Source organism: Garra rufa, chromosome 22, assembly GCF_049309525.1.
Source record: "Garra rufa chromosome 22, GarRuf1.0, whole genome shotgun sequence".
Lineage (NCBI taxonomy): Eukaryota > Metazoa > Chordata > Actinopteri > Cypriniformes > Cyprinidae > Garra > Garra rufa.
In genome coordinates this window covers 6,179,410-6,205,733 of record NC_133382.1, presented here as the reverse complement: position 1 = coordinate 6,205,733, position 26,324 = coordinate 6,179,410, and the positions used below count along the sequence as shown (strand labels likewise).

Below are 26,324 nucleotides of genomic sequence, written 5' to 3'. Positions count from 1 at the left end.
GGGTACACTGTAAAAAAACAATTTGTTGAGTCAAGTTAAAATAATTTGTTACCCAGCTGCCTTAGATATTTGAGTTAAATCAACTTAACATTTTAAATTGTCATATAGTACAGTTTAACATTTCAAGTTGACTGAACTTAAAATTTTTAAGGCAGCTGGGTAACAAATCATTTTAACTTGACTCAACAAATTTTTTTTTTTTTTTTTTTTTTTTACAGTGTAAGAATCTTGACAATATTCATGAAAATTAGGCTCATTTAAATCTGGACAGGGCTTGCGTACAATGTGCAATGTTTGCTAAAAACTGTACTGTTGGATAACATATAAACACATGGGTCATGACAAAAAAGAAAAATCTTTTAAAAGATCAAGCTTGAAACACACACTTACATTGACTCCAAAAAAAGTATCAGATTTTTTAATAAACGTGTTTACCTTGAATGTGAATGGCAGAAAAAGTTTTACAAATAATGTTTAGTTTTTGTTTTTTTCCAAAGAAATAGTAATACAATAATACCTTCATTTCATTCATTTTGTTCTTTTAATGAGGTTTTTTGTTATGATATCAGAAAGGTTTGAATTGCATTTATATGTATTTAAGAAATTTTGCATCCAGACAAATAAAGCTTTCTTTATCAAAATGTCCCCGCAAAATGAGTTCCAGGCCTTGCTGCACTGAAGTATTAAACCTTTGCCCTGCTGTGTGTTAATGCCCTCATGTGGATCCTGCTTGTCATCGCAACTAGAGATCACATGAATTACAGAACACAGCATATCTCATGCTGCCTTCATGACATATATTAATTAATTTAGATAAACTTTTATAATTTAGATCATCTTTCCTATAGCCACAAATGAAATATAGTGGATTATAATTAAATATTTTGAAGAATGCAATAGGGCGACAGCAAAAACAATAAATAATTATTCATATAATTAAATTAATGTCATTTCAACCTCAAAACTTTATCCTAAAAAGACACCTATACATTAAACTTGCATAGATCAAAACATGAATCAAAAGCTGCTCTTAAGTTATATTTAGATATTAGATATCACTCTAAGTGCTTTGATGCAGTCTGTAAAAAATAAGGCTGATGACTCTATTATTGCAAGTGGCCCTATATAAGCACACCTGGATAAAGCATTAATATGAAGAACAGTAACCAGGATGAAGCGCTCATCCGTAAGGCTCCGTTCAGGTCACAGTTACATTCTCCTTTGCGACGTGGATTGGCAGGAGGTGTGGTTGGAGTCGGTTCTGGACACATCATCCAGTCGACTGCAGTTGATTTGTGACTGACGCTGTCTTGGTCCAATCCTCCGCTTTTCAGAATCCAATACGAGTTGTTCTTGAAGAAATAGGCATCTCCTAAGACGTTAAGAAATAAACTGTGAATAAAATGCATCCAAAATTGTATATAAAGTCAGAGAGTTCTTGATTAAAATTACAAGAGTTCAATCTAAATAAAAATATACACTACCAGTCAAAAGTTTTTGAACAGTAAGATTTTAAATGTGTTTTTTTTTAAGCATGCATTTATTTGATCCAAAGTACAGAAAAAACAGTACAATTTTGAAATATTTGTACTATTTAAAATAACTGTTTTCTATTTGAAAATATTTGAAAATGTAATTTATTCCTGTGATTTCAAAGCTTTTTAGCATTCAGCTTCACTGGACATGGAAGGTTAAGCAGAGCATATTGCTTGTGGTTTTTTACTATACTTTTAATACCAGTGTCATTAAAGTAAAATAACAAATAAACTATTATTTTTTATAAATGTTTTGACAATTTGAATAATTGAATAACCAATTAATTAAATTACTTCGCTTATAGGTTTTAAATGCATTTTGATGTCTGAAATGTACATCTAACTCACCGAATTATTAAAAAAAATAACCTCATGAATTACAGTACAAAAAGTATTAAATTAAAAAATAATAACAATTTGTAGGCTAAACACAGAAATAAGCTTTCATTTTAAAACTTCCAGCTCTATTGTCCTGAGAGGTTAAGATAAATAAACTAAACAAATTTCATATTTCATATAAAGTTAGAGAATTAAAAAAATCTATATAAATAAAACTATTCACTATAAGTCAAGACTTTTTGAACCATAAGGTTATAATGTTTTATTCTGCTCACCAAGCCTGCATTTATTTGATCCAAAGTACAGCAAAAACTGTAAAATTTTGAAATATTTTTACTATTTAAAATAACAGTTTTCTGTTTGAATATATTTTACATTATAATTTGTTCCTGTGATTTCAAAGCTGAATTTTTAATATACTTTTAGTATACTTAGTATTATTGCTTTATACTATGATTTTTAGTATATTAGAAACAAGTCATTTTAGCATTTTCAGCGCTTTTGTCCTGAGAGGTTAAGAAATAAACTGTGAACAAATTTCATATTTCAAAAGTTTTTAAACAGTAAGATTTAAGCATTTTTTTAAAGAAGTCTATTCTGTTCACCAAGACTGCATTTATTTGATCCGAAGTACAGCAAAAACAGTACAATTTTGAAATAATTTTACTATTTAAAATAACTGTTTTCTATCTAAATATATTTTAAAATTTAATTTGTTCCTGTGATTTCAAAGCTGAATTTTTAGTATACTTTTAGTATACTTAGTATTATCGTTTATACTTTAATTTTTAGTATATTAGAAGCTAGTTTGTCCTTAAATCAATGGGTTTTTTCAATGGAATTTTGATTAAATATCTGAAATAAGGTATATGGTGAATACAAACTCTAGATGTTCTAACACTTTATATAGTATTTTTATGACAGAAAAAAAAAACATTAGAAATACCTCACTCATGATTTTTATACGTACATAAATGCTCATAGTACTCACTACTCCCTTAGTCTAACTCAAACTTTCAGGGAAAATGTCTTTTAAAGGGTTTAAATTGCTTAAAAGCAGTGACACTGACTGAAGTCATGTGATTTTGATTTAGAATGTTTATATATACACATGCAGTCAAGCCCAAAATTATTCATACCCCTGGCAAATTCTGACTTAAAGTTACTTTTATTCAACCAGCTTTTGGATTCAACCAGCTTTTTGAAATTTGGATTTTCCTATAAACTGTGACAGTTTGCAAAGGGTATGAATATTTTGGACATGCCACTTTTTGCTCAAATGTAAATAAAAGCTGAGAACTATTTTTTTCCACAATGATGCCTCTTGTACATCATCTTATTATCTTTTGGGAGAAGCCTGTGTCATTTCTGGTGAAAAAAAAAACAAAAACTTGCTGGTTGAATAAAAGTAACTTTAAGTCAGAATTTGCCAGGGGTATGAATAATTTCAGGATTGACTGTAGTCTACATTTAGCTTTTCAATTCTTAACGAATCATAAACGTTTGTTGGTCACAGAGCTTATTTTCTGCCATCACCAAAAATCCAATGGAAAAATCCTGCTGGGTTTTTGTTGAGGAACCAGGGTGATGCAAACTTTTGGACTGGCCTACAAAAATATGTTATCTCTGCAGAGCTCTATTCTAAACATAGTCTCATTGACTGCTTGGCTGCTTCTTAGCTCTACTCCATCCACTGATAATGAAGTAGCACTTCAAAATGCACTTAAGGTCAACAGACTTCCTCTACATTACCCTCTCCCCAGGTGATGACGTCATCTGGGTTACTGGGTGCGCCCTTCCAAAGGGATGTGCTTCTAGGATAACCTGCATCTGGACGGCGCTTCTCAGCCTCCTGGCCTTCAGAGAACCTCCAGAACTCTCCACCACTGAAGATGTAGGTTTTTCCATTATGAGCCCATATAAAGGCAGCATCTACTCTCTTCACCTCACTTCCGTCATTAGAGATCAGCCCCCAGTCTGACAGCGGACGTGGGTAGCCGTAAACCGCCATGGTGTCTTTAAATACCCAGTACTGTGAGCCTGTGTGGAAAAAGTTACACATCATCTTTGCAAAAATGAGCTTTAAATTGATTTGTCCCCCAACTGAGTAAAATGAAACTAACCTATGAAGAAGATGATCCTGCTGTCTGTTTTTCTTTCATAAACTGCATCTATCTTGTTAGTGCCAGGAGGAAGACCCATCCAGAAGTTTTTTATGAGAGCAGGGTGAAAGGACACAAGAGAGCCAGATCGCTGGATTCGCCAGAAATTTGGACCTAGACAATATCAAAAATAAAAATGAATGTTCTTCCACATACGTGACAAATAAATCGAATGGAAGACACTACAGGCACATTGATTGTTTATCATCAATTGAGCTATTTTGCTTCTTTAATTTGTCTTCTTTCAGACTAACAGAAACAAAACATACAGGCCTGGTTTCACAGACAGGGCTTAGACTAAGCCAGGATTAGGCCATAGTTCAATTAGGACATTTAAGTAATTTTTATAACCATGCTTAGAAAAAAACATTACTGGTGTGCATCTTGAGACAAAACAAAGGCACTGATGTATTTAAAATCAATCAGTGCAATTTTATTTCAGTTGAAACAGCTCAGACTTACATTTTAGTCTAGGACTAGGCTTAAGCCTTGTCTGTGAAACCGGGGGACAGTGTTTATTTCATTGCAGTTTAATTTAATTGCATCTTTACATTTTTGTTCTGGAAATTTGTGCAAATTAGTGTAAATTAATGCAAACTGCAGAGAAAGCATGGTGATGTCTATCAGTTCAATTTTTACCATCTTGCATTCAAACAGCAGATTAAATCGTGGCTTTTAAGATGATCAACTAGATCTGCTTTGCAAAATCGATGCATTTGAAAGAACAGTCATTGGATACCTTTAAAAAAGAACACATCTCCTCTGATGTTTGCCACGGCATCAAAACTTCCCTCACAACGATTCTGGACTGACGGATCAGGTCTAGACAAACAATGAGGTCATTAACACCTTTAATTTGTTATTGTTGAGTGCTGAAGCAGTGTGTATCTTCACTACTCTTCAAAAAGTTTGTGTTTTTAAAAGCATGCTCACCAAGGCTGCATTTATTTGATACAGTTAAAGCAGTATCTTATTTCATTTTCTATTGTAAAATACTGAAAAATGTCATTTAGGTCTGTGATCAAAGATGAATTTTCAGCATCATTACTAGAATTTATTGTCACATGATCCTTTAGAAATCATTCTAATATGCTAATCTGCTGCTCAAAAAATGTTTGCAGTTATTATCAATTTTGACTAGTTGTGCTGCTTCAATATAAAGATGTTTCTTGGTCAAAATGACTCACTGGGATGGTATTTTGGGCCGAGGGGGACTTGGTGGTTTGGGCAAGTGTGGTGTAGGATAATTTGGGGATGGTGATGATGAGATGCTCTTCCTTCCTGTCAAGACACAAACCAAAACCACAGCGAGATATGGTCATCGAAGCACATTGATAAAATGGAAAAACACGTTTACAAATAATCAAATTGGCAATTATTTTACCAAAATAAGATGGATCATACAAAATGCATGTTATTTTTATTTAGTACTGACCTGAATAAGATATTTCACGTAAAAGACATTTACATATAGTCCACAAGAGAAAAAAATAGTTGAATTTATAAAAAGTACCCATTCAAAAATTACTATTGCCTGATTCTTAATACTGTGTTGTTACCTCAATGATCCACATCTTTTTTTTTTTTTTTTTTTTGTAATAGTTGTTCATGAGTCCCTTGTTTGTCCTGAACAGTTTTGCCTGCTGTTCTATAGAAAAATCCTTTAGGTCCCACAAATTCTTTGGTTTTTCAGCATTTTTGTGTATTTGAACCTTTTTTAACAATGACTGCATGATTTTAAGAGCCATATTTTCTCATATGCAACTATTACAGAAGGTTTAAACGCTCACTGGTGCTTCAGAAGGAAACAATGCATTAAGAGCTGGGGGGTTAAAACTTGAACAGAATGAAGATATTTAATTTTTTCTTATTTTGCCTAAATGTCTTTTTTTTTTTTTCATTTAGTACTGCCCTTCAGAAACCTACAGAAGATACTTATATGTGTGCCAGAAGACAAAACAAGTCACATTTACCCTGAAAAAGGTTTTCACCTTAATGCATTGTGTTTCTTTCTGGTGCATCAGTGAGCATTTGAACCTTCTGTAATAGTTGCATATGAGTCCCTCAGTTGTCCTCAGTGTGAAAAGATGGATCTCAAAATCATACAGTCATTGCTGGAAAGGGTTCAAATACAAAAAATGCTGAAAAAAAAAACTGAATTTGTGGGACCTAATGATTTTTCTGAAGAGCAGTGGACAGTTCAACTGTTCAGGACAAACAAGGGACTCATGAACAACTATCACAAAAAAAACAAAAAACAAAAAAACAGCTCTGGATCATTCAGCTAACAACACAGTATTAAAAATCAAATGTATGTAAACTTTTGAATGGGGTCATTTTTATAAATTCAACTTTTTTTTTCTTTTGTGGACTATGTGTAAATGTCTTTTATGTGAAATATCTTATTCAGGTCAGTACTAAATAAAAAAACTGTTATTTTAGTAAAATAATTAACATTTTGCAGATTCGGTGTATGTAAACTTTTGACCTCAACTATATGATCAGAACCATCTGATAAATGACATTAAATGAAACAGATTTAATTTAATTTTAACTTTACATTCTTGGCACATATTAATACTAAAAAGAGTGAGAAAGAAAATAATTAATGATTTCAGAAGACTTGAAATCTATGGAACTTGCAGATTTAAACTGTAAGTGCACAGTGCACAAAATTCACATTTGGGTGAACTATTAGAAATTACAGTAAGCAGAGCAGGTGACTAAAGGTACTGAACATGCTTCTACCGTAGAGTGACTGAATGGCATAGCGATCATCATCTGGAAGAGTGTAGGATAAGTACTCTCCAACAGGACCCTGGTAGTACGGCCGCATTATGGATGGATGAGAGGAAGAATGAGAGAGACCCAGTGCATGACCAAACTCATGCACAGCCACCGCAAACAAATCAGTGCCAGCTCCACTGTCATCTAAACAAGTTGAGAGAATAAGAAGAGGAGGTCTTCATTTATGTGTAACAACATTTTTAAGTGGGCGATTCATCAACCGAGGGCACTTTCGGCTACTTAAGGTGAGACACTGCATGTGAATAGGGTAAAAAAAAATAACTAATAGTTATCACCTTACTTACCCAGTTGATAGATTACATTGAGAGCTGTAAACAATTTTTGTATTACAAGTTTTCTAAAATGTTAGGTCTAAATATGAAACTGAGGCATTATTTGATTAAATTTAATTAAAAACATTTGGGGGCAGCCGTGGCCTAATGGTTACAGATTCGGACTTGTAACCCAAAGGTTGCGGGTTCGAGTCTCAGGTCTGGCAGGGATTGCAGGTGGGGAAGGTGAATAACCAGCACTCTCTCCACCCTCAATACCACGACTGAGGTGAGTCCCTTGAGCAAGGCACCAAACCCACTGCTCCGGGTGTGTGTTCACGGTGTGTGTGTGTTCACTACTGTGTGTGTGCACTTGGATGGGTTAAATGCAGAGCACAAAAAATAGCCTCACTTCACCTCCTTTCCTTTCCTAAATATGTGCTAAAAACCAATATATTTTTATACAATTTTTGGGGGATAAAATGTTGTATAAAATCAAGTAAATTATATATGAACAAATCCCTCTGTAAAAACCTTCAGAATATATACTGGAATAAAAATGCACGTTTTTGTGTATGTAAGTGCTACTGAAGTGGAGATTTATGGCTCAGTGTAGGAGAAAAAAAACATTTTTCCTTTAAAAATATGGATTGTAATTTAAATTTACTGACAAAAATAGATAAAGTGCCATAAAAGAAACACTTAACAGTATCTTCTGCATGTTTTCTTTCCACTAGTCTGAAAAAACATTTAATGAAAAACCAAAAAGGCCAAAATCTCAAACTTGACATTTTTGCCTGCGTGTCTCCCCTTAAAAGCAAGACAAACTTCAAACTACATTTCACGTGTAAGCGATTAATCAAAGGTTAATCAAACAATCTGTGTTGTACAAAGTGCTAAAGAAATGGAAATGACTTGAATTAATAATTTAAGGATTGCAAACTCATTGAATTTGATTCATCTGTAAATATTCTGTGGGACTGTCATTCATCTATTAATCACTGAATATTTAATAAAGTTACTTGCCTAAGAAGGTCCAGCTCTCCTCGTCATCAAAATGTGTATCTCCAGCAACATCAGCCTCCCCTGGGAAGAAGGCATGAGCAAGTGTCCCTCCCCTCCCATCAAATGGATACCCGTCATCATGGAGAGAGCGAACGAAAGAGATCTTAATATCGGCTCTGTCCTGCTCGCTTGGGGATGTTTCATGAAATTCGAGGTTGGTGACATCACTCCAGGCTTTGAGGGCATAGGCTATTATAATGTTGACTTGATTGGGTTTGAGGGACGGAGGGAGAGATGGGCTATTCTGGATGCTAGGAGAAAGAAGGAAAAAGTAAATCACTGACCGCACATGTAAAAGGATAATCCTATACAACAGTGCTGACCTCCATGTGAGTTCAGACTTTGTCCAGCGAAGCCCGGTGGTTGCGTATCTTCTTTTCCTTCTCCGCTTTTTCAGCATGTCCTCAGACCCTATAATGTCTGGCAGTGAACACCGTGGCGTGTTCATCAGTTTCAGGGTGTCTTTGTCTAGAGAAGCACAGGACAGACGGTCCCAGATCAATATATAGACTTCAGCAATACAGAGCCCATTACAGTATATGAAATAAAAACCCATGTGGGGAAGAGAGACAATGAATAATTCTTTCTCTAGAAATGTATTGTCCAAACCATTTACAAGCCACAAACTGAGGAAAAAGTCAGTCTAAATTTCTTAAATACACTTGCACTAATAAGAAATTGAAAACATACAGTTTTGATTTGAGAAAAAGGCAGAAATGTACACTGCAGAAAGAAAGAGGGAGGGAGGAAAGAAAGACTTGTGAAACAATGCCGTTACACCATTTCCTGCATGTGCTGCATTTACCAAGTTTGCCTGTGTCTTTGAGGCCAGCGAAGCGCTGCATTTCTTTGATGGCTTTCTCAATGCCTTCTTTAGTCTGCAGCTTTCCTGTGCGGGGGTCCGGAGGGGGCAGGTATCCATACCTGCTCAACCAATCCTAAGAGAAATCACATGCTAACCAAAGGCAAATACCGGTACACTTTTTTATATATTATAGTTGAAGTCAAAAGTTTACATACACCTTGCAGAATCTGCAAAATTTTAATTATTTTGTCAAAATAAGAGGGGTCATATTTTTTATTTAGTACTCACCTGAATAAGATATTTCACATAAAAGATGTTTACACACAGTCCACGGGAGAAAATAATAGGTGAATTTATAAAAATTACCCCGTTCAAAAGTTAAAATACACTTGATTCTTAATACTGTTTTGTTACCTGAATGATCCACAGCTGTGTGTTTTTAGTGATAGTTCTCTTTAGTGATTCTCTTGTTTGTCCTGAACATTCCAGTCTTCAGAAAAATCCTTCAGGTTCCACGATTTTTTGTGCATTTGAACCCTTTCCAACAATGACTGTGATTTTCAGATGCATCTTTTCACACTGAGGACAACCGAGGGACTCATATGCAACTATTACAGAAGGTTCAAATGCGTACTGATGCTTCAAAAGGGAACACAATGCATTAAGAGCCAGGAGTGAAAACTTTTTGAATTTTGAAGACCAGGGTAAATTTAACTTTACTTTGTCTTCTGGGAAGCATATAAGTATCTCCTGTAGCTTCTGAAGAGCAGTACTAAATTTTAATTGTTTAGGACAAACAAGGGACTCAACAACTATCACTAAAAACAAACAAACAAACAAACAAACAAACAAACAAACAAACAAACAAACAAACAAACAAAAACCAACTGTGGACCATTCAGGTATTAAGAATCAAGTGTATGGGTTAGGTTTTTTTTTTTGGTTTTTTTTTTTTTTTATAAATTCAACTATTATTTTTTCTAGTGGACTAGGCCTATATGTAAAAGTGTTTTATGTGAATTCTCTTATTCAGGTAAGTACTAAATAAAACAATAGCATGCATTTTGTATGATCCCTCTCATTTAATTAACATAAATTAACATTAAAAAATAATCAAAATAATTTTGCAGATTCTGCCAGGTGTATGTAAACTTTTGACTTTTAACTGTATATATTTATTTTATTTAGATAAATTACAAAATACACTCTGTCAATTAACAACATTGTTTTATACATTTTGTCTTGGTTATGTAAAAAAATCAGCGTGTCCAATACAATGCATTAAAAACTATCCAATTACATTGCTGCCTACATCACTTTCTAGCGCCTTAGAATTTATGTATTTTTTTGCGCCTTAGATTTATATCGGTGGATATCGCTTGCTTAGAAGTCAGGTAATTGATATTATTCGATACTGGAGACTTTTAAAATGTCTTTTGGCAAGTTTCTGATAATTCGTAGAGGGTCAGGGTGCATTTTGCAAGCAATCTTTTCTCTGATGGATAACCTATTTTGGAGAGGCAGTGTGATTCAACTCAAATTACCTACCAGGTGCCAAATGCAGGTAAATATAGGCTATTACTTTGTAGGAAAAAACTGGTTAATTTTGAAGTCTTCCGTTCTTAAACGTTATATCTTGTCAGATGCGTCCGTGTGTCATTAATATATTAAATTATTCATTACCGCACGTGTATTTCGTACTACAGACACTTTGGACTGCGACTTTCCACATTAATAAAGTGAGAGACGCGGTTAGTGATCTCAAAGTAAGTGACTGTTTTCGCTTTGATTTCGCATAAATTGTCGCACATAAACCGTGAGTCTTCCACACTGTTAGAAATGATCCCTTTATCTTTCGGTGCCGCCAGAAATATTCTTAACCCCCTTTTATATTGCCACAGGAATGTCCCTTCTAACTTCTTCATTCTCTGTTTGTTCAGTTGTAGTTTGTATAGATATATTATGAAAGAAGGCGCAGCGATTTATGCAGTAAGACTTATATTAGGCTACTTATTACATCAAAATGGGGTAAAATAACACATTTGAACACAAATTGTGTGTGTAAAGGATCTAAACACACCTTTTGCAGACTTGCTTACTTAAAAGAAACACAAAATGTGTTTGTCCTTATCTAGACATAGAGGAGGCTAACACACATCAGTTCAAAAAATTTAGTGACATTTAACCTTTTCATATCAAGTGGAAATGTCCAGTTTAGGGTCATTTAATGTGTTTTTATTTAGCCTACTCTAATAAAAATTCTAGAAATTCCACTGATTCATTTTACATAAGGGAATTTACACTACACTCACATATGCACATTAAAAACAACTGCAACCTAAACTCACTTATAACATATGGTACACTGTTTATTTTCCTATTTATTAAAATATTTAACTAGCAATGCAGAGTAAAGCTCTTCTTACCACACCCCGAGAGTACTGATCCGGCATCGGAGCCAAATGAACCGGAGAAATAAACACAAGCACAGGGCAGGTCAGGTAAACCAACCAAAGATATCCTGAGAAAGTCATCTGCTTGGACAAAATAAAAAAATAAATAAACAGCTGCAGATATTTAAAAAGGACCTGCTTTTATTCCAAGGTTAATGTAGCTCTTGTTTTCTCATACCGTTATATGCGTTTCTCTTGCTACTTCAGTTTATGTCTCTAAGGACTAGGCAGGGCAGAGACCAATCGATGGATCTCTCTCTCTCTCTCTCTCTCTCTCTCTCTCTCTCTCTCTCTCTCTCTCTCTCTCTCTCTCTCTCTCTCTCTTTTGCTCATGCTCTCTCACTCACTCTCTCTGTTGGTCTATTCAGATTTTTTTTTATAAGAATTTCTCACTCACTGCTGAATAAAATAAGCATTACTTAGCTGTAATAAAAGTACATTATTAATATTATCATTAATTATTCAGTTACGCCTTGATTTATAACAAGTTCAGCTTAGGTATTCTCAGATTTTAAATCATAAATCAGTCAAAAAGTGCCCAAACCCACAAAACACAACTTAGGTGAAGGTGCAGTCACACCCATAACTGAAAGAAACAGGATGTTTCAACTTTTACCAAACCGTTACAACACTCATATTGCTTTATTTTTTAAGACTGTCACCCTCAGTAAAACACTGTAAACCAACAAATAAAATGTTTTTATTTTTTACTTCATCAGCAATGTTTTCTAATAACACTTTTATAAATTGATCACAAAATCAATAGTGAAAATACTTTATCACTAAGGTGATTCAAATGAAACTTTATAGTAATATTGCCTTAAATAGGTTTGTGTGACAGGAAGTACTGGCAGGAAGAAAAGATCACAGGGGACCAGGAAATTTACACACGTGTGTTTGTGTGTTTAAAGAAACAAGTTAGAGACTGACTTTACTTTGAAGTTTAAGACTTCAGTGTATTTAACAGAAGTTCAAACATCTGATGATGATGCAAAAGTCATGCAGTTTTGTAACATACTTCTTGTCATTGGACAAATTTCAACATACCACTTAAGGTATGTCAGGCACACAACCTTGTGGTAAATGATGCAAAACAGGACTTTGATTAGCAATATCACACTAGCATGACAGCTGCTGGTACTGATATGTGTTGATATCAAGGTGTGGTCACATTTACCATTGCTTGGCGAAGTTTTGCCAGATTTTGCTGAAGCTGTTCACTTAAATTCACCACACTGTCCAAAAGAAGCTGCTTGGTTTGAACTTCTGTATGAGCTGTTGACAATTGACAGTGGATTGTTTTGTGAAATTTCACTGGAATGTGGCTAATGTGACCGCACCCGAGATAGTTCACCCAAAATTGAAAATTTGATGTTTATCTGCTTACCCCCAGGGCATCCAAGATATAGGTGACTTTGTTTCTTCAGAAGAACACAAATGAAGATTTTTTACTCAAACCGTTGCAGTCTGTTAGTGATTTAATGGCAGTGGATGGGCACCAAGCCGTTTGAAAGTAAAAAAAAAAACATGCACAGACAAATTCAAATTACACCCTGCGGCTCGTGAGTCGTGACGATACATTGATGTCCTAAGACACGAAACGATCGTTTTTTGCGAGAACCTGAACAGTATTTATAAAATTTTTTACCTTTGATATACAGCTAAGTCCAACAACTGTCCCAAGCGCATGCCATCAGCCGTAACGGGTGCGGTCCTCATCCGGACCCGCGGGGTCCCGCAGCTCATCCTACGGCGGCGCAGGTTCCCTCTACGCACCCTTACTGGACCCACGAGGACACCAGCATGCATGCACGGGGGAGAGACCGGTCTCCTGAGGAGAGGCACACTCGGCATTTAAACAGCCCAGGATGTTTTCGCGCCCCTCCTCTCCCATACACACCCACTCCCGTCGGGAGCCTAGAGAAGGACGGCGAATAAGGGACGGGGTGGTGATGATAATTAGGGGGGAGGCAGCCGACTCGTCACATCCCCCCCCAAGCGGCATCCCCGTCGTCTGGTCGCCGCCCACGCAGGAGTGCTACCTTCCTCATCCAGGCTCCAGCGGTCGGAGTGGGCGGGGATTCCTCTCCAAGGCAACGCTTCCTCTCGCAGCGCACCGGAACAGGGACAGAAAAACCGGCATTTAGTCGACAGCCTCAACCAACCGCAGGATAAGTGACTAACTGAAACATCACTTACCCCTTTTGCGGCTGGGACGCCATCTCCGTCGTTTCTCCGTCCCCGTCCGGGTTTTCACGAACTTTTGCGAGCGAGAGGGGATGACGTCATCAGGTGTTGCCCAATGCGCTGTCTAAGCCCCGCCTTGCCCGCATTCTCCACCACTGTGGTGGGAGGAGCAAACGACAGACACAGTGGGTGTGGCATCAGGCCTCGGAGAGGCTTTTATTAAACATAATAAAAGAAAACAAGTGTCCAAGGGGGTAAAAGTGTCCAAAATAAACAGGGGATCTGGTGTCCTCGAGTGCTGGGGGTTTCCGTGAAGGAGGGGCAGTTCATCCTACGGCGGCGCAGGTTCCCTCTACACACTCTTCCTGGACCCATGAGGACACCAGCGTGCATGCACAGGGGAGAGACCGGTCCCCTGAGGGGAGGCACGCTCGGCATTTAAACAGCGGTGGTGATGAGGCTTCATTCAGTTCACGTGCTCCTCATCACACGCCGCCAGCCCGGGATGTTTTCGCGCCCCTCCTCTCCCATACACACCCACTCCTGTCGGGAGCCTGGAGAAGGGCAGCGAATAAGGGACGGGGTGGTGATGATAATTAGGGGGAGGCAGCCGACTCGTCACAGTATCAAAGGTAAAAAATGACATAAATACTGTCCAGTTTCTCGCAAAAAACGATCGTTTCGTGTCTTAGGACATCAATGTATCGTCACGAGCCACAGGGTGTAATTTGGTTTTGTTTGTGCATGTTTTCTTTTTTACTTTCAAAGGTTTGGTGCCCATCCATTGCCATTATATGACTAACAGACTGCAACGGTTTGAGTTAAAAATCTTAGTTTGTGTTCTACTGTAGAAACAAAGTCACCTACTGTATATCTTGGATGCCCTGGGGGTAAGCAGATAAATATTTCATATTGCTTTTTTACAGCAGTTCAATAAACAGTAAGTTGATATTAACTCCCAAATTAATTTTTCCACCCAAAGCCGAAGCTAGATCAATGATTTAGTTGAGTGAATGATTTTTTTGACTCACTCAAAGTAATCACATGTCTGTGAAAGCTTGTTTAAGCCTCAGAAAAATAAAAAGTAATTGTGACTTTTTTTCTCACAATTAATTTGTTCTGGGCTTATACATCAGTATTCAGACCTTGTTTCTCACCGTTCTGAGAAAAAAAGTCAGAATTGCAAGATATTAACCACTGATCTATATAATGACTGGATTGCTCATTGCCACAGGAAGTGTTCGATCCGCCATCTTACTATTCCCTACCGGCAGAGTGCGCCATTGATTTGCATGTAAACCACTGACCTAAAATCACCCGATTTGAAGCGTTTCATTCACACAGGATTAGTTTTTAGGATATGTGTATGTAAATTAATTTTTATGTAGGACGTTATCTGGAATATGTATGGTCTTTTTAGGCGGGATAAGGGATATATTGAAATCGTTTAGGTGGGTGTGTCAGCCACGCACTTGCAGACACAGATGAGTTAACTGATCCAATACGAAAATATATTTATTTATGTACTGAATTATGCAGGAAATAATAAACAAACCATATATATGGTATTAGTATCTCAAATTGTTTCGATTATACAATAAGTAATACAAAACACGCCTCTGTTACTATATTGCTCGTAGTCAGCAGTACAAGTTAGTTATGGTGCGTATATTTTTAATGAGCAACATCTATTTCAGACTCTTCAAATCAGCAAATTCTGTAATGATCTACTAACATTACCGTTTCCATGCGAGTAAAATGCTGTGTATATATGTTGAATTAATTTTTAATTTAACAAACAAATCATTACCTGCTTCAAAATTAATACTGTTAATAACAAATAAAAAACACAAAAGTATTGTTGAAACATGCAGTTAGCCTACTGTTAGCCTACTGTACGAATCATAAATATTCATTCAGATTTATGAGCACGTTGTCTTTTGTAAACATGTTGAACGCCCAATGTTTATGTTTATCTGATGTACGCGACTGTAATGTAGGCTATATGAACATACATTTTTAATAAGCAGAGGGAATTCCCGACATTAAACAAATAACCGTTTACATGTTTAGGACGTTTGCATTGAGAAAATGTACAGTGAGACTTCAGATATAAAAACGCTGACTTGTTATGTGATGTTTTCTCAATAAAATCTTATAATTTCCTATTCATTCAATAGAATGTATGCGAATACTAGGGAATACTAATATGGCGGCGCGGTGGCTTCACTTTTATAACGTCATGAGCAATCCAGTTCTCTATTATAGATATAAGACAATTATAGACAGTGATATAAACTCAAACTATGAGAAAAAAGTCAGAATTTATCTCTTCCAATTTTGGCTTTTCTTCTCCGAATTGCGAGACATAAACTGAGAACAGTGAGAAAAAAAAAGTCTGAATTGTGAGATATAAACTGAGAATTGTGAGTCAACATCTCACAATTTGACTTTTTTCTCAGAATTGTAAGTTTACATCTGGCAATTCCCTTTCCCCCAATTCTGCATTTATCACTTACAATTCAGACTTTGTTTTTCACAATTCAGATTTGTTCTCCCTCTGAGAATTCTCTATAGAATTTATAAAGAGTTTGTAACTCGCAATTCAGTTTTTTCTCAGAAACAAGGTCAGAATTTTGAGATTTAACTCTGATTTTGTTTCTCACAATTCTCACTTTATATTTTACAATTCGGACTTTGTTTCTCACAATTCAGACTTTTTTCCTCAGAAAAACTCACAATTTTGTTTATGTTTTTGTTTTTGTTTGTTTGTTTGTTTCCGCAATGGAATAAAAAATGAAAAAGGTAATAGTGACTTTTTTATCTCGCCTTTTCCTTGCAATTACAGATATAAACTGAGAACTGTGAGAAAAAAAGTCTGAATTGTGAGATATAAACTGAGAATTATGAGTCAACATCTCACAATTTGACTTTTTTCACAGAATTGTGAGTTTATATCTCGCAATTCCCCTTTTCCCTAATTCTGCATTTATCTCTCACAGCACAGACTTTGTTTCTCAGAATTCTTTATAGAATTTATAAAGAGTTTCTTACTCATGATTTTGTTTTGTTTTTTCCTCAGAAACAAAGTCAGAATTTTGAGATTTAACTTTACAAGTTTACATCTCTCAATTTAGACTTTGTTTCTCACAATTATCACATTATATCTTACAATTTGGACTTTGTTTATCACAATTCAGACCCCCCCCCCCCCCCCAAAAAAAAAAAAAACCTTACAATTTTGTTTTTGTTTTTTGTTTGTTTCCACAATCGAATAAAAAATGAAAAAGTTAATAGTGACTTTTTATCTCACTTTTTTCTTGCAATTGCAGGTTTATCTCAATTTTAACTTTTCCAAATTGTGAGATATAAACTGAGAACTGTGAGAAACAAAGTCTGAATTATGAAATATAAACTGAGTCAACATCTAACAATTCAACTTTTTTCTCAGAATTGTAAATTTATATCTTGCAGGTTTCCTTTCCCCTACTTTTGCATTTATCTCTCACAATTCGGACCTTTTTTCTAACAATTTGTATTTTTTTCCATCTCAGAATTTTTCATAGAATTTATTAAGAGTTTATAACTTGATAGAAATTAAGAGTTTATAACTTGATAGAAAATAGATTTTCTTGATTAATTGACTTCTATTAACTAAATAAAACCAGCATTTGCTGTGACCATACTTTGTGTTCAAAGCAGCCTTTGCCCAATAGGTGCATTTTCCAGGTAGCTTTGCTTTCTTGAAGCCTCTTGGAGATGTTGCCACAGTTCTTCTGGATTTAGTCTGTCTGTCTTCCTCTTTCTCATGGTGTTGACATATACGCCATTTGCTTTCACTTCTGTTTTTCTAAATCATGAAAAATGAGTCATGAGAAAAATAAAGTTATTAACACAGCAAGCAACATTAAACACGCATGATATTATCTGTGAGCTCCATAATGTCCATTTCCTGTTGTTTGAAAGTGCTTGCAAACCATCAGTGCTACTTCTATCTTGTCTTTCCCCAACCCCCAACTGCCAGAGAGTGCATCTGAAAGCCCTATTAGTGGTACATGACACTATATCGCTAATGCCTTGAGAGAGAATGAGACAGAGAAAGAAAGAGGAAGAGAGACGTACACAGTCATAAATTAATGACTAGACAATCTGGGTTAATTCCTGCTTCACTAAAACTATTTAAAGCTGGTATAGTGACTCATGAAGTGGCTTAGTTGTAGATTGAGATTTGAAACTAGTAAATAGGATATACATAGTGCAATCAAAATGTCCCTTAGAAGTGAAACCATTTACGATTAAATGATTATGATGAGTTGGGATGTTCTGCATAGGAGACAATTACAACACAGTGCATGATTGCAAGATAAATGTTTTATTAAAGGGTTTAATGCATACATTTTGAGTGAACACAACATTCACATACAGTACAGTGGGGTCAAAAATTTACACTGACAACCTTGGATTTTTTTTGTCTTTTAAATCCAGAAATTAACAGAAGACTGAGAATTTTAGTATATAAAATATTTTCAAATATACCAGTTTAAAGGAATAGTCAGATTAAGAGAAAATAAGTATAAAACCATAACAATAATCCACAGGTAATGACTTAATTATTGTTTTGTGAAGCCAAAAGCTGTGTGTTTGTAAGAAACAAATCATCATTAAAACATTTTAACATCAAACCAAGTCCTCTATCCTGGATATTGCTTTCTCCAGGGAAAACGTTGTCTCAGGAGAGAAATGTGCACAGATCAAGTAACATATAAAAGTTAAAACAGTGCAAAACAGCTTTAAACTTTTTCTCTGAAGGAAGTGTTATTATGGATTAAGGATTCATTTTAGACTTAAAAAAATGTCTTAAAGGGGTTATCGGATGCCCTTTTTTCACAAGTTTATATGATTCTTTAGGGTCTTAATGAAAGGTCTCTAATTCACTTTGGTTAAAAATTCTCAATAGTAGTGTAAAAAAGCACCCTTTTAATTTGTCAAAATCAGCTCTGCAAACTATCAGCTCTTTTTATCGAATGGGCCCTTTAAATGCAAATGAGCTCTGCTCGCCCCGCCCCTCTCTGTTGAAGGATTATGAGCTGTAATGTTTACTTTAAAAATGAAAGTAACATTGTCCTCTGCCTCTTATGTGGCTCAGAGGTCAGGAGTAAATGACTACTGCTATGTTCATTAGAACACCTCAGTCGCTCAATTAGAGTCTTCCTCTGCACCTGAGTCGACACAATGGCAATTGGTAAGACGCTCATGTCAATCAACTGTGTTTCGTCACAACGACAAGAAGCTGAGAATGAGCTGATTTTAAAAAGGGGATATTACTTTTAAAGATTAAAAAATTCCACTGGGTGGATTTTTATCATTGTTGGGTGGTTGTGTACACAAACTGCCAACACACATTAATGTTCAAACAACATGGAAAAGTTAGTTTTGCATCCAATGACCCCTTTAATAATGGAGTTGTTTTTTATAAATGCGCAGCTTTTGGATTCACAAGACGTTAATTAATGAACTGGAGTGGTGTTGATTTTTGTGACGTTTTTATCAGCTGTTTGGAATCTCATTCTGACGGCACCCATTCACTGCAGAAGATTCACTGGTGAGCATGTGATGGAATGCTAAATTTCTCCAAAGCTGATGAAGAAGCATGCATCTACATCTTGAATGGCCTGAGGGTGAGTAAATGTTTAGAAGATTTTCATTTTTAGATGAACTTTTCCTTTTAATTGTGGATCACTAAATCAAAAGCATGATGTACGAAGACATTCTGAAATTATTGTGAATTTTGGCTGATAAAATTGTAATCAAAAAGTGTGTTGTTAAAAAAAGAAAAAGAAGCAATTTCACTAGTGCTTTCAGACTTTTGGACCTCATTGTAAATCCTTATGTCTCTTTCTCCTTCACACACACACACACACACACACACACACACACACACACACACACACACACACACACACACACACACACACACACACACACACACACACACACACACACACACACACACACACACACAACACACACACACACACACACACACACACACACACACACACACACACACACACACAGTCTTTGCATCCATACATAATTCATAAACTTTAGTTTAAGTACAGAGATACACTCTTAAAAATACAGCAATGCCACAGAAGAATAATTTTTGGTTCCACATAGTCATTCAGTCAAAGGTTCTTTAAAGAACCATCTCTTTCCCTTTTGTGGAACAGAAAGGTTCTTCAGATGTTAAAGGTTCTTTATGGAACCATTTAGACACAAAAAAAAGGTATTCTATGGCATCGTCATTAACACCTTAGCACCTTTATTTTTAAGAGTGTAGTTTCCTAATATTCAAAATTTTCTCAGAGTCATAAATGCTGTATGACAATATGTTCAATATAAATACTTTGGCTTGCCAGATAAGATATGCTGGAGTTTTTTTGGCGATAAATTTTGCATACTGTGTTCATGTATGCTTTTAGAGAAATTATGTGATTGTCACTGCTATAAATCAATCAGTTTATTGGTCATTGATTAAGTGCAAATATGACTGGCTTTCAGTCCCTGCTTTGATTGAACTCGGCAATTGCCTTGATTGTCACAAGCTTACTGAGGTTTGTGAAAGGATAGGGTCATAAACATTTAATAAAAAAAGTGATACAGGTCCTTTTCAAAAAATTAGCATATTGTGATAAAGTTCATTATTTTCTGTAATGTACTAATAAACATTAGACTTTCATATATTTTAGATTCATTACACACAACTGAAGTAGTTCAAGCCTTTTATTGTTTTAATATTGATGATTTTGGCATACAGCTCATGAAAACCCTAAATTCCTATCTCAAAAAATTAGCATATTTCATCTGACCAATAAAGGAAAAGTGTTTTTAATACAAAAAAAGTCAACCTTCAAATAATTATGTTCAGTTATGCACTCAATACTTGGTCGGGAATCCTTTTGCAGAAATGACTGCTTCAATGCGGCGTGGCATGGAGGCAATCAGCCTGTGGCACTGCTGAGGTGTTATGGAGGCCCAGGATGCTTCGATAGCGGCCTTAAGCTCATCCAGAGTGTTGGGTCTTGCGTCTCTCAACTTTCTCTTCACAATATCCCCCAGATTCTCTATGGGGTTCAGGTCAGGAGAGTTGGCAGGCCAATTGAGCACAGTACTACCATGGTCAGTAAACCATTTACCAGTGGTTTTGGCACTGTGAGCAGGTGCCAGGTCGTGCTGAAAAATGAAATCTTCATCTCCATAAAGCTTTTCAGCAGATGGAAGCATGAAGTGCTCCAAAATCTCCTGATAGCTAGCTGCATTGACCCTGCCCTTGATAAAACACAGTGGACCAACACCAGCAGCTGACATGGCACCCCAGACCATCACTGACTGTGGGTACTTGACACTGGACTTCAGGCATTTTGGCATTTCCCTCTCCCCAGTCTTCCTCCAGACTCTGGCACCTTGATTTCCGAATGACATGCAAAATTTGCTTTCATCCGAAAAAAGTACTTTGGACCACTGCTTCTGCCGCCGTTTCTGGTTCAAAAGTGGCTTGACCTGGGGAATGCAGCATCTGTAGCCCATTTCCTGCACACGCCTGTACACGGTGGCTCTGGATGTTTCTACTCCAGACTCAGTCCACTGCTTCACTGCAAAAAATGCTTTTCTTACTTAGATTTTTTGTCTCGTTTCCAGCCAAAATATCTGAAAATTCTTATAGCAAGATGGATTTTCTAGACGAGTAAAAATTATTTTTTTGTTTTCAGAAAAAAACAAGCCAAAATTAAGTGATTTTTTGCTTAGAACAAGCAAATCTACCAGTGGGGTAAGAAAAAAAATCTTATTTCAAACAGAAAACAAGATTATTTTTCTTACCCCATTGGCAGATTATTTTGTATGTTTCTAGCTAAAACACCCTTAATTTTGACTATTTTTTTCTGAAAACAAGACAATAATTTTTACTCGTCTAGAAAATGCTTCTTGTTTTAAGAATTTTTAGATATTTTGTTGGAAACAAGACAAAAAAATCTAAGTAAGAAAAGCATTTTTTGCAGTGTTCCGCAGGTCCCCCAAGGTCTGGAATCGGTCCTTCTCCACAATCTTCCTCAGGGTCCGGTCCCCTCTTCTCGTTGTGCAGCGTTTTCTGCCACACTTTTTCCTTCCCACAGACTTCCCACTGAGGTGCCTTGATACAGCACTCTGGGAACAGCCTATTCGTTCAGAAATTTCTTTCTGTGTCTTACCCTCTTGCTTGAGGGTGTCAATGATGGCCTTCTGGACAGCAGTCAGGTCGGCAGTCTTACCCATGATTGCGGTTTTGAGTAATGAACCAGGCTGGGAGTTTTTAAAAGCCTCAGGAATCTTTTGCAGGTGTTTAGAGTTAATTAGTTGATTCAGATGATTAGGTTAATAGCTCGTTTAGACAACCTTTTCATGATATGCTAATTTTTTGAGATAGGAATTTTGGGTTTTCATGAGCTGTATGCCAAAATCATCAATATTAAAACAATAAAAGGCTTGAACTACTTCAGTTGTGTGTAATGAATCTGAAATATATGAAAGTCTAATGTTTATCAGTACATTACAGAAAATAATGAACTTTATCACAATATGCTAATTTTTTGAGAAGGACCTGTATATCACATAACTTTAAGGGGAGGATTACAATGGAGAGATGAGGAATAAGAATAAAATAAGTTGAAGTCACAGTTATGTTATTAAAACATCATAGTATGCTTCCCAATTCTGTGAAGTTGCTGCCAGGAACTTGCGGCGATGTTTCTGAACAGACAATTGCTTAAAAAAAACATGAATGTCATTGCACAATGTGTCATCATAGAAATCATATACATTCCTGTTAATCTGTAACTGAATGGAAGCAAATCTAAAAAATATGGCAAAAATAAATGTGCATGTCAAATTATGAAATTTCTTCTTTTAGTTTTAACCATGAGAGGACTGTTTGAGTTTAGAACATTTTTTAACCTTTTGTAAACATAAATATTTAGTCTTCCAATGCAAAATCTACCTCCCCTTTTCATTGCAGTCTGGCCCAGTACTGCCCCATATTTTGATCATTTCCTGGTACCTGCACAGGTACAGAAACGCCTGGAGAAATCAGACCTAAAGCAGAAAAAGAAGGACAAATTAGTGCACTTGTATCTATTAAAATAATAATTAATCTTCATCTGAACAGGTTTGGAGAAATGCAGCATTCCACCACTTGCTCACCAATGGATCTTCTGTAGTGAATGGGTGCCGTCAGAATGAAAGTCCAAACAGCTGATAAAAACATCACAATAATCCACAATTAATCCACACCACTTCAGTCAATGAATTAACATTTTACTATTTGAAAAGATGAAACAAAAAATAAGTAATTGATGGACTGGAATGGTGTAGATTACTTGTGGATTATTGTGATGTTTTTATCAGCTGTTCGGACTCTCATTCTGACGGCACCCATTAACTACAGAGGATCCTATGGTGAGCAAGTGATGTAATGCTACATTTCTCCAAATCTGATCAGATGAAAAAGCAAACTCATTTACATCTTAAAAGTAAGTATATTTTCGGCAAATATTAATTTTTGGGTGAACTTTTCCAACAAATAAAAATAGAAGTAAAGTGTTTCAAACAATAATTGCCAGGATCTTTAATAGGCTGTAGCTGTCATATAGACAGTAAATAAAGATCTGGTAGACACACCTGTGCTGGTATTAGTTGAAGGAGGAGGTGGTAGATGGGGAGAAGAGTACGATGTCTCAAATGAGCGAGGTGCAGATGGGGATGGAGGCAGCATGCATGAGTATGACGAGGCAGATGGAGAAGGAGCCGACTGTAAAGAAAAGTCCAGAGAGTGAGAAAAAAAAAAAACAGGCAGATTATAAATAACAAAACAGAACAATTTAAATAGTACTGAACAGTATCAACTAAGTAGTAAAAATAATGTTTTTAAATAAGGTTACTTTTAAACAATTTTCACTCAGAAATTGTTAATATCACAATTAATTACTAAGAAATGACAAGGAATGATGTTTCCTTCATGTGTTTGATGACTCATGTGATACTAGACTGCAAAAAATGCTTTTCTTACTTAGATTTTTGTCTTTTTTCCAGCCAAAATATCAAAAAATTATTCAGAAGGATTTTCTAGACGAGTAAAATTTTTTTCTTGTTTTCAGAAAAAAAAAAACAAGTCAAAATGAAGTGAGTTTTTGCTTAGAACAAGCAAAATAATCTGCCAATGGGGTAAGCAAAAAATCAATTTCAAACAGAAAACAAGATTGTTTTTTCTTATCACAATGGCAGATTATTTTGCTTGTTTCAAGCAAAAACACACTTAATTTTGACTTTTTTCTGAAAACAAGACAATTTTTATTCATCTTGAAAAGCCCTCTTGATTTAAGAATTTTTAAATGTTTAGTCTTGAAACAAGACAAAAAATCTAAGAAAAGCATTTTTTGAAATGTACTGTCTGAAATCTTAAGCATTAAATAATGCCTATTACTTTTTTTTTTCAGAAAAATAGTATGCACTACACATTCAGTAAGCAGTCAGCTAGTAGTCTACTCCATACTAAAAAGGTATTTTAGTGATCAGTGATGACAGTTTCATTGTCACCACAAGAGGGCGCCAATACATAATAGTACAGATAAGTGCATTGTTTTGCTATATAGAAATGTGAATCTTAGTTGTCCCACCTGGACCCCAGAGTAGACTGACAGAGAGTTATAACTGGGGATAGCCGTGTCACTCTGACTGAGCATGGATGCTAAACACCAGAAACAAATATGTGAGGGGGAAAAAAACATTATATGAGGAACAGCATAGCTCAAACATTAAGCAAGCAAGTAAATAAATATTTCTGGTACAATTCCAAAATTGGTTTAAAGCTTTTAAGCAAAAGCGTTTTCCTTTAAATGTTTCTAAGTTCACTTGAAACAAACAAGTAGTCAAGAGTCAAGTACTGTATGCAAATATCTCCATGTAAATCTTCATTCCCACCTGCGCTGTTGCCATGTGGATGATGATAGATGGCTGAGTTAAAGGATGTGCTCAGTGAAGTGTGTGTTTGAGCACAGGAAGTACTGGCCGAAGACCGTCTCTGGTTTCGCAGCTTCTCCTCACGCCTCCATTTGGCTCTTCGATTGGAAAACCACACCTGTCAATCAAGGTTCAATAGAAAATCTGAAATTATATTTATTTTGGTGCTTTTGTGAAGTCAACATAAAGACAGTGGCAGTTACATACTTGTATCCTTGCCTCTGGAAGGTCGATTTTGTTTGCAAGTCGTTCCCGTGCAAAAACATCCGGATAATGTGTTCTCTCAAACTCTAAATGAAGTTTGGTAGTTACATTTTTGTCTTTAAAAAAAAAGCTTGGTTTTAGTGTCATTCATATTTTTGAAGCTTTTTTCCTACCTTTTTCCAAGGCCTCAATCTGCTCTGTTGTGAAGCTGGTTCTGTTGCGCTGAAGTTTCCTCTTCAACTGCAGCCTCAGTTGAGACTCCTCTCCCTCATCTCTTTCCACACTCCGTCCTGACATCCTCCTATCCGTCTCCACCAGGCAGCCATCTGAAACTGAATTTAAAAAAGTTGCTTATCTAGAATAAAATACATAAATTTTAAATAATAATAATAAAGTAGCTGACATTACAAAGTGTGGAAGCTGGGAACAATTATTTGAATTCTTAAGGATTAGATCTGTTTGACTATTTTACAATAATAATAAATCATCAAACCCAAAACATACGTGTAATATGGGAATTATGTATATAATTAAAATTGCTAAAAAGTCTTAAAAATCCTAAACTGTAGCTTCTTCAAAAATCTGTTTTAGTCAAACTAAATTGACATGCTTAAAATTAATTTCAAGCATTTAAAGGGATAGTGCACCCAACAATGTCATAAACTGTATGTTTTTCTATGGAACACAAAATATGCACAAAATAGTAGTATTTTGAAGAAATATTGTAGGTAACCAAACAGTTTTGGGTCGCTTTGACTTTCATAGTATTTTTGGTTCATACTAAAGAAGTGAATGGGTGAATATCTTCTTTTGTGTCCAACAGAAGAAATTCATACAAGGAAAAATCGAAAATTTAGTCCATTTGACTAGTAGAAAGTTTGAAAATACTGATCAGATTTTTGTGCTTTATTTTAGTGTGTGTTCTAAAAGGTCAAACATATGTGACCCTGGACCACAAAAACAGTTTTAAGTAGCACAGGTATATTTGTAGCAGTAGCTAAAAGTACACTGTTGCACGTGTCAAAATTATCGTTTTTTCTTTAATGCCAAAAATCTTTAGGATATTTAGTAAAGATCATGTAAAGATATCCTACCATAAATATATCAAAACTTAATTTTTGATTAGTAATATGCATTGCTAAGAACTTCATTTGGACAATTTAAAGGCGATTTTTTAATTTTTTTGCACACTCAGATTTTCATATAGTTGTATCTTGGCCAGATATTGTCCTATCCTAACAAACCTAACATCAATGGAAAGCTTATTTTTTCAGATTTTAGTTATATAATTCTCAATTTCTGGTTTTATGGTTCAGGGTTATAACAGTGTTTTCTATCAAGCGTCTCACCAGTGCTGTGCTGGGTGGGAACTGTGTTCTGCTGATGGTACCAGTCATTCGCTCCACTCCAGTTTGAGCTGCTCTGGATATTCAGCATAGTCAACCTCTCAAACATCATGTACC

At 35.7% G+C, this 26,324-nt stretch overlaps 1 protein-coding gene across 1 annotated transcript; it reads right to left on the bottom strand.

Annotated features, from left to right (window-relative positions):
* Positions 1 to 453: 453 nt before the first annotated feature.
* On the bottom strand, positions 454 to 26,324 carry mmp25b (matrix metallopeptidase 25b). The gene is made up of 17 exons (XM_073828828.1): positions 26,211 to 26,324; positions 25,035 to 25,193; positions 24,865 to 24,947; positions 24,619 to 24,775; positions 24,315 to 24,385; positions 23,320 to 23,449; positions 22,700 to 22,734; positions 11,392 to 11,532; positions 8,966 to 9,098; positions 8,484 to 8,628; positions 8,118 to 8,411; positions 6,785 to 6,960; positions 5,224 to 5,317; positions 4,776 to 4,858; positions 3,998 to 4,150; positions 3,627 to 3,914; positions 454 to 1,372 (listed from the first exon to the last, which is right to left on the bottom strand). The coding sequence occupies exons 1-17, from the start codon at positions 26,317 to 26,319 to the stop codon at positions 1,122 to 1,124; spliced, it is 2,502 nt and encodes an 833-aa protein (XP_073684929.1). The 5' UTR covers positions 26,320 to 26,324; the 3' UTR covers positions 454 to 1,121.